Source organism: Sebastes umbrosus, chromosome 14 (assembly GCF_015220745.1).
Source record: "Sebastes umbrosus isolate fSebUmb1 chromosome 14, fSebUmb1.pri, whole genome shotgun sequence".
Classification (NCBI taxonomy): domain Eukaryota; kingdom Metazoa; phylum Chordata; class Actinopteri; order Perciformes; family Sebastidae; genus Sebastes; species Sebastes umbrosus.
Genome location: NC_051282.1, coordinates 23,662,747 through 23,687,909, shown reverse-complemented (window position 1 = coordinate 23,687,909; position 25,163 = coordinate 23,662,747). Strand labels below are relative to the sequence as shown.

At 44.8% G+C, this 25,163-nt stretch overlaps 1 protein-coding gene across 1 annotated transcript in view; it reads right to left on the bottom strand.

Annotated features, from left to right (window-relative positions):
- The window catches only part of notch3 (notch receptor 3), a 32,323-nt gene extending 8,805 nt beyond the window's left edge, over nt 1-23,518 (bottom strand). The window contains exons 1-22 of the mRNA XM_037791932.1: nt 23,378-23,518; nt 22,257-22,329; nt 10,571-10,713; nt 10,133-10,468; nt 9,349-9,471; nt 9,012-9,245; nt 8,759-8,914; nt 8,106-8,291; nt 6,975-7,088; nt 5,348-5,461; nt 4,133-4,366; nt 3,729-3,839; nt 3,439-3,631; nt 3,151-3,296; nt 2,232-2,465; nt 1,975-2,127; nt 1,624-1,852; nt 1,319-1,520; nt 1,058-1,214; nt 784-968; nt 538-670; nt 76-446 (exon numbers count right to left, since the gene is read on the bottom strand). Of these exons, the coding sequence (XP_037647860.1) occupies nt 76-446; nt 538-670; nt 784-968; nt 1,058-1,214; nt 1,319-1,520; nt 1,624-1,852; nt 1,975-2,127; nt 2,232-2,465; nt 3,151-3,296; nt 3,439-3,631; nt 3,729-3,839; nt 4,133-4,366; nt 5,348-5,461; nt 6,975-7,088; nt 8,106-8,291; nt 8,759-8,914; nt 9,012-9,245; nt 9,349-9,471; nt 10,133-10,468; nt 10,571-10,713; nt 22,257-22,329; nt 23,378-23,441 (3,891 nt within the window). The 5' untranslated portion in view covers nt 23,442-23,518. The remainder of the gene's footprint in view (nt 1-75; nt 447-537; nt 671-783; nt 969-1,057; nt 1,215-1,318; nt 1,521-1,623; nt 1,853-1,974; nt 2,128-2,231; nt 2,466-3,150; nt 3,297-3,438; nt 3,632-3,728; nt 3,840-4,132; nt 4,367-5,347; nt 5,462-6,974; nt 7,089-8,105; nt 8,292-8,758; nt 8,915-9,011; nt 9,246-9,348; nt 9,472-10,132; nt 10,469-10,570; nt 10,714-22,256; nt 22,330-23,377) is intronic.
- Nucleotides 23,519-25,163: the final 1,645 nt, after the last annotated feature.

Genomic DNA, 25,163 nt, shown 5'->3' with positions numbered 1-25,163 from the left:
ACTTTCAATACACAAATAACAAAAGCCATAATGCACACAATCAAATTGGGTATATAAATGTGAATGTACACTTACAAGCTGACACGTGCAGGTGTATCCCAGTCCAGAGCTGCTAGATACAGAGCAGACTCCTCCGCTCTGGCACGGCTGAGACTCGCACACACTGAACCTGCTCTGACACCTCCGGCCGGTGAAGCCAGGCTTGCACACACATAGGTAGTCATTGGGCAACTGGATGCAGTCGAGACTGTTGGAGGGACTGCAGGGGCTGGAGAGACACTCATTTATATCTCCCTCGCATCGTTCTCCTGTGAATCCAGGGGGACAATTGCAGCGGTATCCACCCACTCTGTCCACACAGGTGCCGTTGTTCAGGCACTTGGGAGGAGCACTGCGCAGCCTCAGAGGCGGGGCACAGTCGTCTTCATTGATCTCACAGAGAACACCTTTAAAAAGAGAGGATTATTATTTTATTCGCACATAGGATAATCTCTTTAGTAATAAACATAGGTTTCTGTTGAATATGTGCTTGCATACCCAGTGTGCCAGGGGGGCAGGAGCAGATGTAATGTCCCACCAGATCAATGCAAGTGCCTCCGTTCTGGCAGGGATGTGACTGGCACTCGTTGATCTCTATCTCGCAGTTCTGTCCAGTGAAACCTGGCATACACTGTAACGACACGCAGATGACAATTACATTATCTTTCCACAATTGTGACGAAGCACTGTGTGAATACCGACTTTGCTGAAATCTGACAGAGAAGCACAAAGCAATGTACTCACATCACACTGGTACCCTCCCACATATCCCCTGCAGGTGGCGCCATTGCGGCAGGGTTTGTCTTCACAGTGGTCCACTTGGCTTTCACAGTAGCTTCCAGTGTAGTCGGCGGGACATTTACAATAGTGGGCATTCCCGGTGTTGACACAGTGACCACCGTGGTGGCATAGCTCATCCGTCTGGAGCCCTGATTTTGGAAGAAAATGTAACTTAAAGTGCTCAGTTACAACACAAACACAGACGGAGAGGTTACATGTCATATAACACCCCACATACCTCTATGGCGAGCAGCTGTCTCACAAGAGACTCTGGAAATGTCACAGTAACGTCCAGACCAGCCGTTAGTACAGTCACAGATGAAGGAAGCATCTTTTTGGCGACAGCGTCCTCCGTTTTGGCAGGCAGATGAGCGTCTGCACCAGTCGACTGGTGTCTGGGTAGGCAAATGGAAAGAAATCTCAGCATTTGTTGGTTTAAAAACATAAAGTCATGAAGACACAAGGGCTTTTCAAGAAGCGTCCGTGAGTGTGTGTGTACCTGGCATCGGTTGCCGGTGTAGCCCTTGGGGCAGGAGCAACGGAAGGACTCCAGGGCGTCTTGACAGATGCCTCCATTGAGGCAGGGCTGGGAGTCGCACTCGTTGACCTCGTATTGGCAGTGGGAGCCAGTGAAGCCTGAGCGGCAGGTACAGGAATAGCCGTTGATTTTATCTGTGCACGTCCCTCCATTGAAGCAAGAGCTGTGGACACGAGTGAAGATAATTATTGTCACATTCAGTAGTTCAGTATATGAGTAGGTTGATAAAGTACAACGGGAGATATCTCCATGACTCAAACACTCACCTTTCAGTGCAATCAGGGATGTTGGTTTCGCAGTGGATGCCGGTAAAGCCAGGCCTGCAGGTGCAGGTGTAGGAGTTGACATAGTCTGTGCATGCGCCTCCATTTTTGCAGGGCGTACTCTGGCATTCATTGATCTCTAAAGCACAGCGGGGCCCGGTGAAGCCCGCCAGGCAGCTACAGTGGAAGGAGTTCACACCGTCTGTGCAGGAACCTCCACTTAGGCACGGATCTGACGGCACAAAAAGAGAGGACGACCTTGGTCAAGAACAATATGCACGGACCTGGTATTGTGTTCAACAGCAACAGACAATTATAGTAATTCAGAACGCTATGTTTTACATGGCCACTCACTAGGAGAACAGTCATTGAAGTCCGTTTCACACGTCAGCCCAGTGAATCCAGCTCTGCAGGAGCACACAAAGCCTCCAAGCATGTTGGTGCAGGTCCCACGGTTCTTGCAGGGGTTTGAGATGCATTCGTTTACATCCACGTTACACAATTGACCTGAAGAACAGAAAGGTACAATAAGGTTTAACTCAACATCAAAAGACAGATTATTTCACAATACACGAGGAAGTGGTAAGATGGTTAGTACAAAATTGGCTTACCTTGCCAACCTTGCTGGCAGTTACACTGATAGCCCAAGTAGTCTGGTGTGTGTGTGCAGAGGGCATGGTTGGCACAGGGGTTAGGGGAACAAGGGGTGAGGACCTCAGCACAAGTGGGTCCACTGTACGGAAGCTCACACAGACAGGTGAAACTCGCCACACCGTCCACACAAGTGCCCTTGTTCAGACAGGGACTGGACGAACATTCGTTGATGTTCACCTGGCAGAGGTTACCTGTTGGAGGGGCAGAGAAGACATTAAACACATATCACAGAACTGAATTTTGATGGGCCTGAGACTGTATTGGAAACCACACTACAGTAGTATGCAGAATGAAACTGTTAAATCGATTTTTTTTAAGTATATTAGGCCAGGCTTTAATCTTTAAACAAGCTCTTAAAGCACTGGACAAAAAAACGAACTCATACCACTGCAATATTAACAAAAAATACAACTTATTCAGCTATGATTTTTGTGAATTTAGTGATGAATTAGCACATGAAAATTGTAAAAAACATCCAGTTTTTGGCCACTGTTGTTGTAACCATAGACTGTATCGTTCCAACGCTTTGCATTGTGGGATACAGTAGGTGAAGTAGACTGGTCTGATGCATACAGGAGTATTTTTGGCATACTGTAGATTTTGTTTTTGTTTGCATACTGCATACTACATGCTACATTTTGGCCAAATCAGTACGTACTGCTAGTGTAGTATGTGGTTGGTGGTGAATGTATCTGCACATTTTTAATACACCACTAGGGGGAGGTAGACGATTGTCATTCAGGAGGAGGAAAATGATGGAGGACTTGGTGGGAATCTTTTAGACTAAAAGATGTCTTTAAGCAACTCAGTTATGACTCCATATGTTGATGACTTCAGCGGTTACTGTGTGTTGTGCCACCATGACCACCCTCTTACCTCTGAAGCCTTGGCGACACTTGCAGGTGAAGCCATTGAGCTGGTCGATGCACGTGCCAGCATTCTGGCAGGGACTCGGCAAACAGTCATTCCTGTCCAGGTCGCAGTTCTTCCCAACCCATCCGGGCTCACAGTCACAGCGGTAACTGGAAATACAGGAGTACAGTCATTTATCCAAAAGATACCAAGTTGAAACTTGTAGGATGAGCAACAAGCTTGCTATCTTATGCATATATATCAGATGTGATGCCACTTTAAAACTGTGACAAAGTCTGTAACAGTTCCTACCCGTTGATGTCATCCCTGCATGAGCCATGAACACACGGGCTGCTGCCACACTCGTCCACCTGGGAGTAACAGTAAGGGGGCTTAAAGCCCTCAGGACACTGGCAGTGAAATCCATTCTCTTCATCCACACATGTCCCCCCGTTTCTACAGGGGCCAGACGCACACTCGTCTATCTCCACGTTGCACTTGGAACCTGGCAGAGACACAATCAGAAGTGTGTTTGTCAACATTTCTAAAGAGAATTGATTTTTTATCTCAAATTTGTGCTCTCATTTTTCAGAGGGTCTTACCGGTGAAGCCAGGTTTGCAAACACAGTCGTAGCGGTTGATGCCATCTTTGCAGAGGCCATAGTCACATGGGTTACTGGCACAATCGTCAAAGTTTATTTCACAGTTTGTCCCTGTGTTGACAAAGACATTTTTTACATTAGGCATTTTAACAATGGCAAGGAATATGCTTCTGTACAGAAAAATGTAAATGAAATGATACGATATTATGATGCATCTATTCCATATTGTTGTTATCACCCTCAACAGCAACATCATTTGCAGATGTGTGAGCATACAACATGATTTAGCCTACAGTTGCAGTAAATTTGCAGTAAATGTTGGCTAGCTTTTATTTTCTTAAATAGTCAATTCAAAGGTTGGAATTAACAACGTCTGACTGTGATTTCGGAGTTATTCCTCTTACCTGAGGTTCCATGTTGGCACTGGCAGATGTACTTGTTGACCAGGTCCACACACTTGCCTCCATTCTGACACGGGTTGCTGTGGCACTCATTGAGCTGGTTCTCACAGCGATAGCCGGTGTAGCCGGCGTCACAATTACAGGAGTAGCTGGCAATGCCATCGACGCAAGTACCGTGGTGGCATGGGTCGGGCTGACAGTTGTTGATATTACTCTCGCAGAGTGTCCCTTCATAACCTAAAGAGGAGAAAAAAAGTATAAATGAGATTGATGATATTTATCTGCTTTGATTTTTCTGAATAAAAGCTGTTTAGCGGTCAGTTTTTCCTTGAATGGCCATTTTCATCCAACGTTCCTCCTTTTTTCTCAATTCATTCGTTATTTCGTTGAACTTCCTCTGTCTGTTTCCCATTTTTTTCTTTATAAAAGCTTCTACAGTTTGGGGCTCTGATTACTGTGGTTTCCATGTCGACAGTGTCTGTGTGTTGGGCAAGCAAGTGTTGGGTTTGTGTGGTATGTGTGTAGTGCAGTGCTGAGTTGGGCAAAGCAGTAAAGAAGGGCCCTACACAGGCCTCCCAGTCCTGCTTTTGTTCTCAGTGGCGGAGGGAACAATAGACTGCGCCACGTCAAACAGGGCCACTTCACTCAACAGAAGGGGCCCACAAACACAGGGAATACCAAGCAGCTGGCCACTGAAACAATGAAGCAGGCTCCTCCGTAGCCTTAGGTCCAAACAAACATATTAAATATCAACGTATATACACACAGTCAGCTCATATACATGCAGCCTTTGTGCCAAACTTTAATGTAGCTCACTGTATCTGCTCGGCTTGTTTTCAAACATGGACCTGTGTGAATGTGAAGGAATGAAAGTGAAGATGCAGCATAAGGTGGTGTGTGTGGGGGGGGTTTAACAGATGAACAGATGTCGGGGTGATGACCAAGGCTCCTTTCTTGGCAACTGCTGGTCCTCAGTGACCCCATGATCCTGAGAGCCGACGAGGGAAAGAGGGGGATTAGGGGCCTCAAGTCAGTCTGCTTGGCCAGCAGACATCCAGAGAAATCGCTGACCCCCCAAAACACTGAACACTTAACAAAGACCAAACACAGCCCAACAAGTGGTTAATGCTCATCTGCTCTTCTGCCTGGGAGGATATCTTGAGCTGCGTACTCTCTCACAACTACTCACAGACAACTATTAGGTACAGAAGCCCTTACCTTCAGCACAGCGGCACTCGAACCCATTGGGACGGTCGTAGCATTTCGCTCCATTCTGGCATGGCGTGCTGGCGCACTCATCTATGTCGATCTGACACATGGTGCCAGTAAACCCTGGGACATACAAACACAGAGGTGAAGGGTCAGAAAGAAGGTCCAGTGGAAGGGTCCACGCTCAGGTCAGAGGGCAGTTCTGTCTCTTCTTAGAAGGGCAGAGGTCTTTGGCTAGGTTAGTGACGTCTGGCTAAGGTTGGGCTTGAGAGCGTCTCGACTGGTTAAGGACGTGTCATCTGTGCACTTGGACCAGTGCTAAGATGACCACTGCAGAATGCAATGGACAGCCTGTGACCTTGGTAATGTTTTCGAGGAGGGACTTACAATCTAGTGAATATAAGTTGGATCTGAACATAAATGAATATTGCTATCTGGGCAACAAAATCCCATTTATGGAGCTTCAGCTCACTTCAGGTTATGGTACATTTTGGTGTCCGTACAACTCCTACTCTACACTATAATGTAGACTCAGTGGTATATAAAATTATATAGAATGTGTTGAGAAACGATTCATTTTAACAACAATATTAATAACAATAATAACTACAAAATGCATTTCTGCTGAAAATGCGAATTAATGCTGACAGCTGAAATTAATTACAAAGCTTTGTTGAAAATACAGAAAATCTTAGAGCACTGCACTCCTGAAAAACTGATTGTAAAACTGGTAAAGTTGAAAGCTGAACTGCATGACCCCAAAAAAGCTACGAGCTGAAATACGTTGCTAGAAAAGCTGGAGGGTAAACTGTAATACTGTCAAAGGTGGAAGCTGAAATTAATTAACTAGTTAGACATAAAGTAGTATTTTGTTGGAATAAACCTTTAAAACTTTAAATACTTGGACAGAAAGTAGTATTTTGGTGGATTGAACCTTTAAAATAATAATAATAATAATAAATAACAATAATAATAATAATAATAAAGATAACAACAACAGTAATAATATCTCAAATCTACTGGCTTGGAAAGCTTGAGAAACGGAGCAGGCTTGAAATCAGTGGGCACAGCGCCCAGACAGGGGTGAATTGGTGCATTGGTAGCACACTGCTCAGTTGATTAACAGTGTCAGGATGGTCTGTGTGTTGGTGCTTGGGCTGCTAAAGGAAGGGGGTGGGAGGGTTAGAGGAGACGGTGGGATTGTTTTCTCTTTTAGGGAACCCCCCCGTCCCCTTCCTGCATCAGCTCCACCGGCTCAATAGCTAGATGGGGGGTGGAGAGGGGACGTCTGTCCCAGATGTAAATTGAGGACCTGGAAAAGAATCTCATTAGCAGGACTGCTGTTCCCCACCGCCACCAGGGCAGGATGAGGGAGACTGCTGTCCCTTCCACATTCCTCAGAGGAGGGGAGCGGGGGTCACAATAGTGTCTTTGTTCAGGCAGGACGAGAGGATAGGCAGCCTTGTGGGCCTGCCTTTTTATATGAGTGGTGGCTCTCTAAACACCAGAAGTAGCCGGGCTGACCCTCCCTCCTCTGGTTCTGGGGACATTTAAACTTTGGTTCATACTGCTGCTGTCACTGAGTTGGAGTTGTTAACAGGGATGGAAATTAACACAGGGAATAGAAAAGTCTTACCTGGCTGGCAGGTGCATGTGAAACCATTGACCATGTCCCGACAGATGCCATCATTCACACATGGGTTGCTCTCACAGTCATCTACGTCAACCTCACAGTAAGTCCCCATGTAACCTGGAAGACAAGTTTTTACAGTTAAAGCAGATTTCATTATGTTCAGGTTTGTATGTCAGATCAAGCCGGTAATTGTGTGTACTCTTTGCGATGGGGGGAAAGGATCTGTGGGAAACTTTTCTCTCATGGGAGGGCCTCAAGAGTTTCTGGTCCCAGCTGAACCACAGGACGGAATAAAAGATCCCCAGAGCATCCCCAGTGTTCCCACTCACTCTACTGACCTGAAATCACCACACCCTACTGTCCCCTCCCTGGGTCAGCGTCCCATTCACCAGATGCATGTTATACATTTTGCGTTAGCAAACTACGGAGGGTTCCTTCATTGAGGTGAAACAGAGTGTGCATCGGAGAGCTGGGGGGAGAGGCTAGCGTGGAATCAGAAATAATCAGCAGCTCCACATGAAGCTTTGCCAGGCTGGCTGATGATGAGGAGGGTGAAGAGGAAGGGCCTGTCTCTGGAAATGAAGGGGGAGGGGGAGAGGCTCTGGGAAAAGGCCTCTTTCCCTCTCTGTGTATGAGGGGTGCAAAGTGGAGCACAGAGGGGCCCTATTGTTCCGCTCCATTCCCACCACTCTACCACTCATTAGTATTCACAGCACACTCCTCCCCCTAACTGCTCGCCCTCTCTCACATACAGTCCTATAGACCCGACTCCCAGCTCTAATTTGTATAGTTCCCAAAACCCCAGGATGCATGTAGGACTGTGCGTGAGAGTTTCACTGTGTTTTTGTCACTGAGTGTCCAAACCATCACTTAGTCCAAACTAATACCCTGTCTGGGCTGTATAGTGCACAGAGAGTGGAGCACTGCCTCCATACCCCCAGCATCAATGGGAATGCATTACATAACAGTCTACACTGGCAGTCGGGGACGGCAGAACTGTAGACGATGCTTCAGCAAATTTAAATAATAAGTTGTTCCACTCTGCCATTGGTCTGCGGCTGTCCTAAGTGGAGGACATCTGGCTGAATATTGAAGTGTTCTGTATTGTTTTGTGCTGAAATACATCTTGAATACCTGGCATGCAGATGCAGGTGAACTCTCCGATGCGGTCCAGGCAAGTGGCGTCGTTCTGGCAGGGCATGGATAGGCATTCGTTGATGTCAATCTCGCATCGCGGGCCGGCATATCCCCGGCCGCACTGACACTGGAAGGAGCCCTCCGTGTTCACACACTTTCCAAAATGCTCGCATGGGTTGGCACCTGCGGGGAGAAGGCTGACGATCAGTATACACAAATCAGGGGGAGTAAACAAGTCGCCAAAATGGCGGTGGCGTCTCCCTACAATACGCGAGCATTTGAATGCAAATGGTCCCAAGAAGTGTAAAATGTTCTACTTTTACCTTTACTTTCTATCTAACGTTACTTTTGACAACGATGTCTAGGAGTTCGGGAAAAACCTGAGCTCGTAGTGACGGCAGCTGTGTCCTCAAAAAAGCCTTCAATTTTACTTAAATCAATTTTAAACACATACTCATCTGTGTTTATTATCTACGCCAACCATTTACGTAAATTACTACGAACAACCACGGACGCTGTCGGCTGAAAGTCACCAGTCACTATAACTTGCCACCACAGTAATGGCAGTGGCGCTAGATGGCGGAACACACAAAGCGGTCGGTGGATTCGTCTATATAAACATAGTACTGAGAAAAAAAAATAGCAATTACCAATCGAACACTCATCCATGTCCTGGTTGCAGGCGCCTCCTACAAAGCCGGCAGGACAGGTGCAAATGGCGCGGCCGTTAAGGGGGTTGGTGTCGCACACTGCCCCCTCGTTGCAGGGGTTACTCACACATGCATCGTCAAGGTGGCACAGCAAACCTATAGTGGAGACGGCACAGAAAGAAAACACACAACGTCAAATATTTTGCAGCCTGGACTAAGAGGGGCACAGAGGTCACTTGACGAACGCACTTACCCGTCTTTCCAACTGGGCACTCGCAGAAGAAGGACGCCACGCGGTCATGGCAGGTGGCGCCGTTGAAGCAAACGGCTATGGCGCAGTCGTCGATGTTCTCACTGCAGTCGTCTCCGGTCCAACCGTTAACGCAGACGCAGGTGTGACCACCGATGGTGTTGAAGCAAGTGCCTCCATTATGGCAGGCGTTTGGTTGCATGAGACACTCGTTGACATCCTCAGCACAGTATTGCCCTGGTGTGATTAGATGACATATTAGCTCACACCTACTCACCATGATATATATATATATATATATATAAAGTTTATTTCACATATGATGTAAATAGAGTTGTACCTGTCCATTCTGGTGGGCACTGGCAGTTGTAGGTGTTTACTCCATCCACACATATTCCTCCATTCATACACTTGTGACCTGGACAGTCGTCCACATTATTCTCACAGTTGTGCCCCTCAAACCCTGAGACAGATGGAGAGAGAAAAGAGTTATGATACACAGACACAGTAACGTACACCATCTGAGAGTTTATTAAACATTCAGTGGTTCCTGTTCCAGACACCAGGCATCTCTACCCGTGACCTCGAGTCATGTTTCCCACACTAGAGGAAGTATTGGGGCAACGTGGGCAGTAAAAAGGTTCAGGGGGTGTCTGATTGTTTACATCTTCTCATGATGGTTCCCACACGATGCCAGCGACAGCCGTGACTCCTGCCTGCTTCAGAGGCCCGCACTCCCCGCAGTGTTTGCTTGTTTTATAATCTCTCACAGTTTCAATGACTTCCTGTCTGGCAAGAGACATTTCCTGTCAGCTCCCCAGTGGGAAACCAGAAGGCCCATAAAGTAAATTCCTTCTGTTGTGAAAAGAGCAGAGTGGAGTGGAGTGGAGTGACGGCGGGCTGCCTCCTCAACTCTCCCACCACCCCATCTCCCATCTATTAATAGCAGACAGGAAGTTGACCTGGGAGAGAGGAGTAAATCCCAGCAAGAGCACTAACAGCTACGTCATCAGGCTGGGAAAATCTGTATGCCTGCAACACTGCGCTGAGAGCCTGGGAAAAAAAACGAGGTCTGCACACTCGCTCTGATTTAGTGTGTGTGTGCTGATATAGAGTTATTCTACCTGGTAGGCAAGCACACTCGTAGGAATGGTCGCTGGTCTGTCGACAGGTGCCCCCGTTAAGGCACTGGGATGGGGCACAGGGCAGGGTGGACACCTCACACGTGCGCCCGCTGTATCCAGGTTGGCACTGGCAGCGGAAGGACCCATGGGTGTTGATGCAGAGGCCACCGTTGAGGCACACGCCAGGCTTGCGGCACTCGTCAATGTCATTGCGGCAGTTCTTTCCCTGGAAGCCAGGTGGGCAGGAGCAGTTGTAGTGGTTATTCCAATTGGCACAACGGGCCCCGTTGGCACAGGGGCTCGTGGCACAGGCATCAATGAGGGAGCAGTCTTGGCCTGGAGATTAGAAAGTGAATTGTTTTCAGTTAAAAATAGGAACTTTTAATCTCCCTTCTCAGATCTGATCATTCTAATGAAGACAAATACTGATATATGTACCTCTGAACCCTCTCTGGCACACACAGGTGTATTGTGGGATACCATTAACCACCTGGCTCTTACAAGCGGCTCCGTTCAGACATGGCGATCGATGACAGGGATCCAGGTGCTGACAGAGAGGACCGATGAATCCCGGACGACATCTGGACAAACAAATTCACACACATTAGGACGTCTTTGGCCTGGAGGTTAAGACGGTCACAAAATGACAAGCTACGGTATTTAAAACAGACACTCAAACTCCAGTGTAGCCCAATTCCCACCATTTTCTGGGTTTGGCAATCAGGCTCCTAATGACACCTTGGCAAGGCCTGCTGCCTGACTCATACATTGGCTTGAGTAATGCTTCTGGGCCCTGGAACGAATTTGTAATAGCATAGCTTACCCCATAAGTACTTATCATGCAATACATACACACATACACTCAAAGAAATTAAAATATGAAGATGGAGTGAGGCCATCTCTCTGTGTCTTATGGGCTTAACACATAAGGCCCATTCTCTGTTGTTTCCAGCTGGAACGCCCCAGTTTCTCCATGTCGGCTAACATTCTTCCACTGTTCCAGTTTTTCCGCACCTCAGCTCTTGTTTCTGTTTCTTATATATGAAAAAACGACACACCCAGAAACAGCAGTCTGGAAAAGTAATGATTGCCAACAAATACTGCCGAGGAAGACGATGGCTACACACAGCACACATGAACCGAGTAGGAGAAGCAGCTGTGGTATTTGAATGAAACAACACATAAGCATTCTGATAGAACAGAGTGTTATCCTGATGAAACATTAACACCTCGTCTACACACAAGGTGTTTCAGACACGTTTTTCAGTCATCCGGAACAGACAGGCTTCTATTAGACGTAGTCACCGTGATGTCACCCATTGTTTTGTGGACTGCCATTTGGAAGCCTTCGCCATCTTGTTTTTTTGCAATCAGACGTGACACGAGAGGGTGGAGCTAAGTACAAACGAACGCTGAATAAGACATTTTCAGGCGACCAAAATGTTACAATTAACTTTCATGAACTGAAAACACACTGTGAAAGAGTTAAAGTTGTAAGACCAAAACACAGACAACTCCCAGACCGGACAATGCCATGGTAGCGATCTGTCAATCACAAGTTAGCCCCGCCCTAAAGCATCCCCTGCTTTATGGTTTATTTTACTCTAAATGGGACCATTATTTACTAAATGAATATCATGCTGTATTGAATAAGACTTGAAACTAGAGATTGAGACCATAAACTCATGTTTAAGACATTAACTGAGGTAATAAATCAAGTGAGAAGTAGGCTCATTTGCAACCAGAGGAGTCGCCCCCTGCTGGCTGTTAGAAAGAATGCAAATTTAAGGCACTTCAGCATTGGCTTCACTTTTGAGTTGCTCACTGATTTTAATCAATACAGCTGCTTACACAGGCCACATTTTTACACTCCCAAATCTATTTTCTGCTTATTTTCTTGCGTTTTACGTGCTAAGCTACTGCTACTACTGCTGCCAAAACACAGGTGACCGACACTAAATACTGTGCCTGAACGCATCCTGTGTAGACACAGGTGGAGGACTGAAGCTGCTCTGCTAAAGCGTTGCTTTCGCTTCGCGAGCTGTGTAGACATTGTGTGAGCCTGACCTAAACCTGCACCGCTAAGAAGTTGAGATAAACATATAAACATGGCTTCCTCCAGCTCTCTCCAGAGGTCCTATGGGAGTTTAGACAAGGCTTGGACTTACTAAGGAATCCAGTATGAGCTGGTAACTCTACACCCACAGTGGAGCCCCTGGCTGGGGACAAGCCCCCTCTTCAAACAGGCTGTTTGATGCTGATGACAGGGCAGTGACGGCTGGGTTTTGGCCCGCCCTTGGGCTCTCTGTCTTCTCTTTCATTGGAGAGGAACCCCTGGGCAGGATCAACAATGGGTTTTCATCTATTCTCTTTTACAGGAGCATCACCACTACACTGTTTATCTTTACTGTTTTGATGTGACCTCCCCCCTTAATAAACTATAACAAAGACTAAAACAATTCTGTGGCTCTTGCCCCTGGCTAGGAGACTGAAGCTACTCCAGGAAAGGCTACGAAGGATGAACCGATCCGGATCTAGATTTTCACTGAATTGCCTGCTTTCTTTCTGGCTGTTCTGCTCTGATTCAATAAAACTGGAGACTTTGGCTTTTTTTCCCACCTTTACAAAGACAACAGCGAATTGGAGGAGCCACAGGGCTAAGCATGAAGGAGCCAGGAACAATAACGTGCATATACACAGAAACAGTGCAGAAAAAATGTCTCCAAAGTAATAGTTTGTTGGTCTATGAAATTTAATCAAACATCTGAGCGTAGCAACTATAAATGCCGTAGGGAATGAAGATTTTTCCCATGACGAAGGTCAGCACTAAGGCGCTAAAACTTGGTGTGGGAGTTAAAGCGAAGCAGCACCGAATGTTATTCAGACAGTTATTACAGCTCTTCTTCCATCTCCTAAAGCCCCCCTGAACGCCAGCTTGGCTTTCCCCCTCAACAACCCCCTCCTCTCACGCGCTGAGAGGTCAAATGTCAGAGGTCCCCCGTCTAATTGTGATGATAATGTCACTCAGGCTGCAGGGAGCGGGTTGGGGCTGCTCTGCAGAAGAGAATGTCTTTAGAAGGTGGAATTGGTGGCGAGGGCGACGAAGAGGAGGAGAGAGTGGTCTGGTGCGGCAAGAATGTCATGTCATATTTCCTGTAATCCCTCGTCCCTCGCTATGAAAACACTGCACTCTCTCCGAATGCGTGATCCCCGTTGCCCCTAGCAACCTCGCAGACGAACAAGCAAGCCTGACACCCAACCAAACACCCCTCCCCAACCCCCCACTTTTGGTCCCCATGGCTATTTGTCATGGCTTGGCTGGGTTTATTTAGAGGCAAATTAACTATGTCTGGAATCTAGGGTGTCACTTAAAAATGAAACACAAATGTGGCACAAAGGAGGCTTTGAAAGAGGCTGCGGAAGAAAGTTGCTTACAGAGCTGAAAAATACTACACAGACTGACAGTCAAATTCTTCTGGAGCTACTCTGTACTGTGGATATTTGACTGCTAATGAAAGCCAAAGAGCTACAGCCATAACAGGCTGTTGTTTTCCGAAGACCATCGTGACTCTCTGTGGTCAGAGAACAACTTACAACTCATTCAAGGAAGTATTGTGTGTCCAAGTGCATGTTGACGTTGCACCACAGAGACTCAAATATTAGGTATTTGGAATAAAGTGTGTTCAGCTATGAGAATGAAGGGCATTGGTGTTTATTTGTGTGTCTTAGAGTACATGTGGGAGCGTAAGAATGACGATGCCTGAGAAATTATTTGTCCTCCCTTACCAATGCACACCGGACTGAGGAGCCAAAACACACATTCTTTTGTCTAGACCTGACTCATTGCCAACATGCTACTCCCATAACACACAAATCAGAGTGCTATCAGTGCAGAGACTGTGAGAGACATGCAACTTTGTCCCGGTGCACCTGAGAGTCTCCTTATCAGGCTCTTTACAACCTTGTGGCTCTTTACAAGCCTCTGGGAACAGCAGGGCAGGATCTGTGCCTTCGCCTGGGCGGGCCGGGCCTTATGTGTGGCGGATGTGGACGGCAGGTGCAGGCTGCTGTTGTGCAACGGGCCCGAGTCATATTCAGTGAGTGTCGACTTCTGACCTCTGAGGAAGGAGGTCTTTGAGTGCAGCCAGCTGAGGGATGGCCAGAATGGGTAATCTCCCCCCTGTCAACACGCATTTGAGGATTTTTAGCAGCTGCAGCCCCGGCACCATGCATCTGTCCACATCTGTCAGTGCACCTCTGGGTGTCTGGCATCTCCTGCCAGACAATAAGCCATAACAACTGCACTGTTTTACTCATGGGAAATACGCAGTTACAAACACACATTGGCCATTTCACAACACTCAAGCGATGGGGTTCACAAACACATGCATTAACAGTTCCTCTTGACAGACTTTAAAGATTACACGAAGGCACCACTGCAACAAAGCAAACACATGCAACAATCACTACACGCCCAAACACAAAGAAAGGAAAACTTACAACCAGCCTCAGCCTCTGAGGAAGAGTAGTACTGTGAACCCATAAAAGAGAAGATCCACAGAGAAAGTAATAAAAGAAGGAAGAAAGAGATGTTAAACATTTGATGAAGACGAAGAAGAGTTTAATGTGCAAATGACCTTACAAAACATTTCTGTAATTTGAAATATGTCAGAGGATGACTAAAACTGTTTGATTTATGCAAGTGTCACCTATACTTGTGTAACACAATGCCAGTTTTCCTGCTTTCTGGGTCACTGAAGATGGGTAACCTGAGCTCATCCTCTCCTATACAATAGCAGCTACTCTGCCAGAGGTCAGATGGCGGCTCACCTGTGAACAAAGAGGCTGTAATCTCTGACACGGTTCATACACACAGTCATGCTCCACAAAGCAACAAGTATAAAGGAATCTTCCTATCTCAGAGGGCACTTCCTAAAACTAATGGAGAGGAAGAAGCAACAACAACAGAACTACCATCTTTTGACTTGGGGGCGAGATTTCAACTTCTATATTGCATGAGAAGAGCTAATCAGAGTTTACTTTTGAGCCTGAGAAATATTAGAGGTCTTTGGGAAAATTCTTACAACAGTGTCTCTTTCTCTCAACACAGACCTCCTTCCCTCACCCCCTCCTTTCTACAAGCAAGCAGGAACCAGCTCGGCTCCTTTATGCGAGTCCATACTGACACCACACTGCCAACAGGAGCCCATCCACATCCCCCCCCCCCCCTCCTTCCAGCAGCCTCTTCTGCTCTGCTCTCCCCAGCTTGGCTCTCCCTTTCTCAGCAAAGAGCCAGATTGGGGGTTGGGGAGTGTTTTGTGGCCCAAATAAAAGAGCTAAAGTAGTCAGAACTCCTTTGTATGAAAGTGTTGGGGGGGGGAGCAGTGACCCAAACAGCTAGTCTTTCAGGCCTGGGCTTACACGGACCAACAGGCCTGGGCTGTAGCCTGGCAACAGTAACCCACGGTGAGAGGGAGCCGGGGTGAGAAAAAGGGGGTGTTGGGAGAGACAGGGTTTCGTAAGGACAGTTGGAGCACTTCAGAGGACTGATCCCCTTCATATGCAGGTAGCACTGAGCGCCGTGCGGGACCAATTCAGTCTGGTAATTAAGTATGATCATGTCTAAAAGGATGCGTGTTTCACAGTTTAAAGTGCAAAGTTTGTTTCAACAATTGTGCTTAGACACACAATGGAGGTATTGAGATCTCCAGAAGGAGGTTTCCAGAGCACCCCCCCAGAGCATGAATATTAAACATGTGAATATAAGGACATTTAACTTTCTCTTGAGGAAAAGCAGTAATGAATCAGACTAGAAGGCTAGGAAGGCTGTCAGTGCGTCCTTCTCACCTCCAATAGTCCCTCAGATTTACACGTATAAGAATATAAATCCAGAATGCCACGGAAATGTCTTGGCAGACAGATCTTCTGCAACAAGAGAATACAAAATGTACTCGTTGCTCTGTAATGCAGCTACGAAAAAGGGCCCGACAAGAGCTCGCAGTTTTTACACTTTTTGTCCATGTACTATCCGAACAAATTTGTCTCAAGTGTCAACAGATTTTTGGAAGAATACTCCCTGACATTTTTCAAATAGCAACGCGTTTGCCCATAACCACATTGCATGAATCCCAGGGTCGAGGTCTTTCAAAGCATTCTCCACTGAACTCGACCACAAAAACCCCACCCAACCACCTAAACTGAACCAGATTCCACTTTGAAACTGGATTTTAAAAGACCCCCATCCCCAACAAGAAAGATCAACTGCAATGCATTGTCCAATGTTTTGTCTCACTTAACAGAAAAAACATGCTGTGACAAAAGATATCTTGGACCTTCTAATGGCCTGTGTTGCCATTCATTTCACAGCAAACATTTGCTGCCCAGTTAAAGTGGATTAAATCGAACTACAACTGATAAACCACACTCTAGTTTAACAGTGTTGACAGAAACTGTTGCACAGATTGAACAGCACAGACTCTCACATGCTTATAGTCCTGAGCACTGGCAAAGGTTCTTAATGATAAGCAAAACAGCCAGAGGATGTCTATTATCTCAACTGCTGTTACCCGAAGAAGTACTAGTTAAAAACTGTGCCAGATGGAAATAAAACAAACTTGCTACATTATAATTTGTTGTAGTTTTATAACATCTTTAATTTGGTATGTCTGGCCCACACTCTTCTTCTAGTCCCAAAAGCTCTGATAAATCAGCAAAAGGTAAACACTGAAATCAAGATTTCTGTGGAAAATGTGCTTAGTGGAAAAGTGACTTCTTTTCCTGAATCATTTAATGATGGACCCATCCCTTCCTCTTCTAAAAAGGGAGGGAGAGACTAAGGAGATTTTGCTGGCGGACCTCAGTTATTCCAATCAGTCCTGCCTGCATGCCTCTTCAGAAGTCGTCTTCTCCCGGATAAGAACAAACAACCAGGGGGATGAGACTTCAGAGGCAGGCTTATCCCTACATAAGCATGAGATTCAGACATACATAGACTCCAAAAAAGAATAATAATACACAAATCCCAACTGGATGTTCCTGTGCCGACTCACAATAACGGCAAGACTGACATTAATTAGCACACAGGGTTGGTTTTCTGGATATGTGTGACGTGCGAGTGAGGAAACTATTTTTTCATTGCCACAGACGTTCCAAGTAATAAAACAAGTTTAGCATTATGAGGGGAGGATGAAATAAAGTGAGGCAAAAGATGAGAAAGTTGAGGAGACCTGGGTGCACTGAGTAAGCTGCTTAAGCTTCTCTGATAAGACAGGATGTGCGTAGCAGGCAGGTCAGAAGGCACCACTTCCTGTGACGGGGGCCTGGGAACCACAGCTCCCAGTCTCCAGCCATGACCCAGAGAGAAAAAGGGACAACAAACCTTCCACCCTATGATGGCGTAACCTCTGGGTCAGATCAGCTCCTAATAGATATGACAACTGTAGTTTCAAACTACGGGGTCTGTAATGCGTCAGTTTTCCTGGATAATGACATGACAAATGGCTCCATCTGCCTGTCAGGCCAGCGTGAGTGATATGGGCTATATGTTGCCTCACGAAATTGCAAAGTAAGTAATTGCAAATCAAACAAGTCATTCCAAACATCCCATTTTCAATGAGGCTGGGCTGACAGTATTGTTAAAGGCATTCCTGAAGGGGCTGCCAGGGTGAATGGATGGGAGGTATGGACAATAACCTGAAAGCACCAGAGGGACAGGAGGAATCTTACTAAGCATTCCTCTCTAATCCACCATAAAGATGCCAAAGAAAACACTAGCCCTGAGGTGCTCTGAACTAAGCCAACAATATAAGCTGTCTCTTTGCTACGGTCCGTCAGTAAATATGTGCCTTGGCATGTGTGTATATTTCAACCTCTTAGTGAATTGTGTCCTTCAAAAATGCATTTTTTGAGTAAATTAACTTGTAGACGCCACATTTCACATTTGGAAAGGTTGTTACCTCCCCAGAGAAAATTGAATTTGTCCTTGTTGAAAAAAGGAGAAATAATGTGTCCCTTCTCTTCACATACAGTTCTTGCTATTTTCCACAAGAGGAATAAAGTAGGCAGATGCAAACCACTGGTTTTGGTCGGAGTCGACTAAGATTTCTTTAGTAGATTATTCGTTTTTTAACCTTTTTTTCATGCTGAATGACTTATTTCTAAGAATATTATGAACACATGTCTGGTAAACATAAGATTTAAAGTGGTGGTTTCGCGTGATTCTTTGTGGAGAAACTCAGTTCTACAGATCTGTCAATTAAATCAACAAATCGATTAGTCGACAAAATCGTATGAGTGTAAGTCGACTAAGAGTTTCTTTGGTTGAGGACAGCCCTAAAAGTTTTACTAGAGACACAACACTCCACACTGGCTGGACAGTCTGCTCCCTATCAAAGTCAAAGATGTCCTCCTTCATCATGTTAAGAGGCTGGGAGTTGCCGGGTCATAACGACACACAATTTATATGCTAACCCTGCTACTGAGGGCGAGGGCCAAGCATTAATAACATAAAGGGGACCAGTGTATCCACCCACTGGCCTCACGCAGCGGAGAAGCCACACATTTATTTCCATTCAGGATCTGAGAGGAAAGAGTTGGTCGTAATCTGCGATCTGCCACTGTGCTGAGAGACGGAGAGGCAGAGGATGAGCCGACGCCACGCAGAGAGAGAGAGACAGAGAGAGAGAGAGAGAGAGAGAGAGAGAGAGAGAGAGAGAGAGAGTGGACTTGGTCGCCGCTGCACTGTGAGAGAGGCAACATGTGCGAGAGGGACCGCAAGCTACCGGCTTCATTCCTCCACGAGCTTGTCTCTCACAGTATGGGGGCGGCTGACTGCTCAATGGCAGCACCTGGCCCTATGCTTCCCCTTTGTCAAGATCTGACTTCACTGGATTACCATCACAACATCCACCAGCTGTCCTCTACGCAGCCCCCCCGCCCCCCACTCCCTCCCTCCTACCCAGTCTCCCTCTACCCATTCCCCACCCCCAGTCCGATCCCTCCAGCTGGATCCTCTCTGAATGACACCCTCTCAATCTGCCTAATTATCTCTCCTCCGGCCACGCCGCCATGGCCCTCTCAAGGCAGCGCATTCTGCTCGCAGGGAGGAGCTGGGGGGCCAAAGGCTCTTCAACTGGACTTCCTGACTGCTCACCTAGAAGGACGCACTCTCTGTGACACCATCAACCCTTCACTGTCAAGTTCAAAACTCTGGGCCACAGTAAGAGCATAGAAAGATCAAAAATATTCACTGTCAAGGAGAAAAGTGTGTCAGGAAATGTAGATAAAACCTCACATTACAAGAGAGGTTTGCATGTTGAGTAGTGCTAGTTAGTACTTAAAGCTGGATTGCAGAGCTGGTGTTTCAGAGCCAGTTTATCTCTGGAGCAGACAAACAAATCGCACCATGTTGTGCTTATCTGCAGCCCTCAAACAAAGCCAACTGGTTGAAGAGGGAAAGATATTCAGTGGCTTTGGGGATTGGACCAACATCCAACAATTAAGCCGCAGTATATAAACAGTTTTTTCCCATTAGGTTGATATTTTGGGGTTGAAGTGCCTTGTGTTTTATTCTATGCAACTTTTACATCCTGGTTTGTTAAAAGCCACCCTCCTACCAGTGCACCTGTCAATACAAACATGTTTGCAGACTCATGTTTAAGTGCAGGTGCATCACAGTCATGAAGTGCTTCCTTGTCATCTTCCTCAAACTCATTCTACCTGCCTTAATTATACCATTTCTCACACAAACCCATGTGTGACATGAATTCTGAGCTCAAAACAAGTTGACTCATATCAGATTGCTGGTCATGGGTAAATACTGGATTTCCTTATCCACACTAAACCCTGGTTTACAACTGTAGTTGCACTTCTTAGTCACTGCAGTGTTTGCACACTGGAGTTTCAAGTTGGCACATGCATCTGCAGGTGATTTTGTGTAACTTTTTTATTTAATTTGATCACTTTAGTTATAATGAATGCAACCACTCATTCTTCATCATGTTCAAACAGCTTTGCAATCAGAAAGAAAGGAAAGTTATGACTGACAAGTTGCAGCCAATCTCTGATGGCAGTTATTGCCAAAGTTGGGAGCGGGGCCATGGAGCCAAGCTGGAAGCGTTAACTGATTTTTACTGGGTAACTGAGAGAGGTGAAATAGGTATCAGTGTGTTCACTTGAGCAGTTTACTGCTGTAATCCCCTATCAGAAACCTATACTAAGCCACCTGATGAGCACACTCAGAGACACATAAAGAAACTAGCAAGATGGAGAACTTTCCTTGCATGTTGGTGGCGCTATAGTGTGGTATCATAGTTGTGTTTGCCAACAAGAGAGAAGATACATTGGTATCTGGGACAGTAACAATGGTAGCTACCACTATTACTGTCACTTGAGAAGCTATTTCGCCGTAAGAAAAATTAAATAACCAAGTGGCTGAACAACAAGCAGGAAACAGGTGAACCTTCTCTACACAGAACAATGTGTGTGGCTCTGTAGAACAGCGGTGATTTTAAGCACGATTGTTTTCTACCGGTTCTCCAAATTCCTTTCAAATGCCAAAACATGTATCTGTATCTGCATTTTGTTTCTGTCTTTCTACTCCTATACTGGCTTCACTTCGCCACGGCCTTTCTTCTCTCCCTCTCTCTCCGCCCTGTTCTGATGGTGCCAGGTTACAGCCAGGTATCTGGTAGAAGAAAGGATCTTTTCTGCTGTTTAGGATCTCCTGTTTCTGTGGGCTCCCAGGGGAAGGGGTGGGGTGGCTCCACCGCTCACCTCTGTCTAGGACTGGTCTGACCCAACTCTCATGTGTCCACGCTCCGCTCCACTGCTCTGCCCTGCTAGGGGACTCTTTCTACCCTGTGCTATGACATTTGATGTCCCCTTCCATTACAAACCCTTTCCCTTTGCACTTAAAGTACTTCTTTTTCTTGGCACTGAACCAGCGTAGTGATTACACATGCCTAACTCCCACACCCCTAACATATGTACATATACATGTACACAGCACAAAGGACTAAAAGAGCACAAAGGATGAATGAAAAGTGTAAGGAAGTGCTATTTCTGTGTGGCGTTGAAAATAAATGATTTGCTGAAAGAAGATCTGGCTGCATACAATTATACATTGACTCACTTAATGACACCCATCTTGGCTCCAGCTAATGATTGAAAAAAATGTGGGTGGTAGTTACTTGTTCCACATGCAGACAAGTTACACATTGTCTAGCGTGTGGTGGCGACTACTGGCAGAACAATCACTTTATAGAACTAAGTTAATTTAATGTTTAAGAAATGTGAAAATGCCTTATTGTTTGCAAAGTGCATTCCTGGCATTGGCTCAACTTTGACCCCTGCAGTATTGTAAAGTCCACTCCAATAAAATAATAAATGGACTGTTTTGGAGGGAAGCAGCTGGCAACCAAGGAGGTTTTGTTCTATCAATGACTGTATCTCCTCCATCTGAAACACTCAGGCATGTTTCCTAAGCTAAAGGGTTCTTTAAAAAGGACAAATGACCCCCAGGTCAAGACACTGTAGGCTATTTAACTTGACTATTGTAAGAGGTTCCCACACAACCCCCCCCCCATCAGCAATTTAAAAAAAACAAAAGCCTTATCACTGTCAAAAGATGAGGGCGCAAAAATGCCCAAAGCAGGCAGGAAACAAAGACAATTCAACAAGGAAATGTTTGAAATGAATTCACATATTACACAATGAAAAATCAGTGAGAAAGGAAAACTTGGCTTGCTGTGTGCGTCGTAATGCTGCGATGTATCTCTGACAAAGCTCTTTAACAGGTGCAACAGATGAGTGTGGCAGCCAAACATGTTGAGGCTTGACGGTGCTCATCATCTGTGCAGGGCGGCCTCATCAATACCTCCTATCTTTCTCCACTTTTATGTGAATGTTGTAAATGAACAGCCAACAGAACACAAGGAAAGCATATTCACTTCATTGTTTAAGACTAAGTGTTAGACTGGAGATCAATATTTCCTCCTGAACCTTTGACGAACCAGCTGACAAATAAACAGCCTGTCAATTTAAACACAATGACACTTGGATACCTTTTAAAGGCTGAGTTTATGAAGTATTGAGGCAGGAGAAAAGTGACATATGTTCCACTTACATGCACCGAGAGGATGATTCTATGCATGTCCCTCCATTTTCACAAGGTCTGTTTTTATCCACGCAACGGAACCCTGTGGAAATTGGAGAAATTTGTTAGAGAACCACACACAAATGACTTTATGTCATCCACTTTAACATGTAATCCTATTAGAAATAAATCTCATGTCTCACTGGAATAATATACATAAAGAAGATCTTTATAAATTAAAGTATCATGGAGATATACTCAAATTGCTGTAATGACATGACCTTATAGCAGGCCTTTGCCACTTGTAGCATCTTGCAGAGACACACCCGCATGTTTGTTGTTTACTTTGCCAAAAATCAGATAAACTTTTGTTTCCTTGATACATGCTGATATAATGAGATTGTTTTCCCCTGGAAACAGGTTTGTCTTAGAGACGTTAATTCATCAAATGTGACAGTGATTGCTCAACAGCTCTGAGGGAAAACACATTCAGTTGTTTAAAAGGTCTTTGTTCAGAAAGGGAGGAGGAGGGGGAGACTTCTGCTCATCACCTCCTGATTTAACTTAAACTAATCTTCACTCTGCACATTCAATAAATACATTTTTTGGAAACATGTTGAGCATCATTGCATGAGCCCACTGCTCCTCAGCCAAACGTTTAAAGTGCTGCTGATGTTACAGGAGAGACTTCTTCACTAAACCAGGGTTTAGTTAAGAGCAGCAGCAGCAGCTCATATAGCAGCATCACACTTCTCCAACAGAAGATAACCAAACACTGCAGCAAGATCACATGTCATTTGGAAACTAAATTTATTTTCCCCATACAGAAGTGTGAGATTTATTCATAAAAAACTATTTTGTGTGTATGATAATTTGGCATGATGCATCTTCTGTATCGGTTGCGGTTCAATTAAGTCTTTCAAGTGGCTTTGTTGAAACTTTGCAGACTATCTGTAACTCAAACTACTAATAAACTACTAAATAAATACATATAGAAAGTACTAAATCCGTCTTGCACATAAGCATGTCAGTGGTCACCGGTAGGAAAAGCCCCAATTTGATTAGGACCCATTGTCCAGACATGTCCCGTCTGCCTCCGGATGCACAGCTATATACCATTATTAATTAATTAATCAATTAATTCGACTCACCTTCACAAATGTGCATAAACAATAAAAGTGACAAAAAAATAATCCATGGAATATTCCCTTCCATTTCGGTGGAAAAGTTTCCAGCGTTTCAAAGTTGCTCTTTTAGTAGAAATACATCCTTTATAAAGTTCACATAAAAATAAAGTCAGCCGGGAAGCGGAGCGTTAGGTCCCAATCCCGGATTATTATCCTCCGCAGCTCGGCCACGGCTGCTGTGATTCTCCGTTAACCTCCTGAAACTTTTGAAAAACTTTGGCTTTCCCGATCTGTCCCAGCGTCTGGTGGTATTACTCCGCCTCCTCTCTCTCTCTCTCTCTCTCTCTCTCTCTCTCTCTCTCTCTCTCTCTCTCTCTCTCTCTCTCTCTCTCTCTCTCTCTCTCTCTCTCTCTCTCTCTCTCCCTCTCTCTCTCTCTCCGCCACCCCCACCACACACACACACACACATACATGCACAACAAACACAGAATAGTTTTGATTATTTCACTTCACTCCCTAAAAATTGAGAGAACAGACAGGAAAATATATTGATCAGAGTTCCAGCTAGGCAGTTTTAGACTACCAACACAAATAGGTACATGGCTGAGACATTCATTGGAAATCTATAGTGAATAAAATGGTGAAAATGAACTTTTCCCCTCTTCTATAGTAACTTAAATAGTGAAAATAAATGATTCCCCACTTCTATAGTGAATAAAATGGTGAAAATAAACTTTTGCCGAACTTCTATAGTGAATAAAATGGTAAATATAAACTATTCCCCTCTTCTATAGTGAATAAAATGATAAATATAAACTATTCCCCTCTTCTATAGTGAATAAAATGATAAATATAAACTATTCCCCTCTTCTATAGTGAATAAAATGGTAAATATAAACTATTCCCCTCTTCTAATGTGAATAAAATGGTGAACATAAACTATTCCCCTCTTCTGTAGTGAATAAAATGGTAAATATAAACTATTCCCCTCTTCTATAGTGACTTAAATAGTGAAAATAAACTATTCCCCACTTCTAATGTGAATAAAATGGTGAACATAAACTATTCCCAACTTCTATAGTGACTTAAATAGTGAAAATAAACTATTAATCATTTCTATAGTGAATTAAATATTGAAAATAAACTATTCCCCATTTTTCTGGGGACCCCCTGGAACTCCCTCAAGGACCCTTGGGGCTCCCCGGTCCCCTAGTTGAGAACAGCTGTTTTAATGCCATGTAGAGCTACAAATTAGACACTAGTGAAAAACATATTGAACTTCTTATTATTTTTTAAGATATTAAGCTGATAGACTTGATTGCTAATAATCTTAGGAAGTCCAAAAATGTCAAAAATCATCCAAAACACCTCAGAAGAATCAGAAAACCACTCATATATCTCATATTAATAAATTATTCTTTTCTGCAAATCCTGAACCATAGTTTAATATAAGCACAAGGACTCTTGAGGTTGGAGGAATATGGAGATAATTACTATTTTGATGTTAATTCTAGTGGTTGTTTTGCATGCTGGCAAAATTACTATTGAAACTGTAAGTAATATGAGCTCAAAGAGTTTTAAATATCAAAATGTAGGCTGCTGCACTGTGAACTGCTGCTCATGCATTGCACAAATGACATTACATTACACAAATATGATTGCTTATCATTACTTTTGAATGTATGAGCAAGAAGTCTCCTAGTTTATGTCTATAAAGAAGTAGCTTCTGTATTATGGCAGTCAACTAGAATGTGTCCAGTCCTGTACTTGTTTGTTTGTGTATTTACTGTTGATGAATTGCAGATAAGAG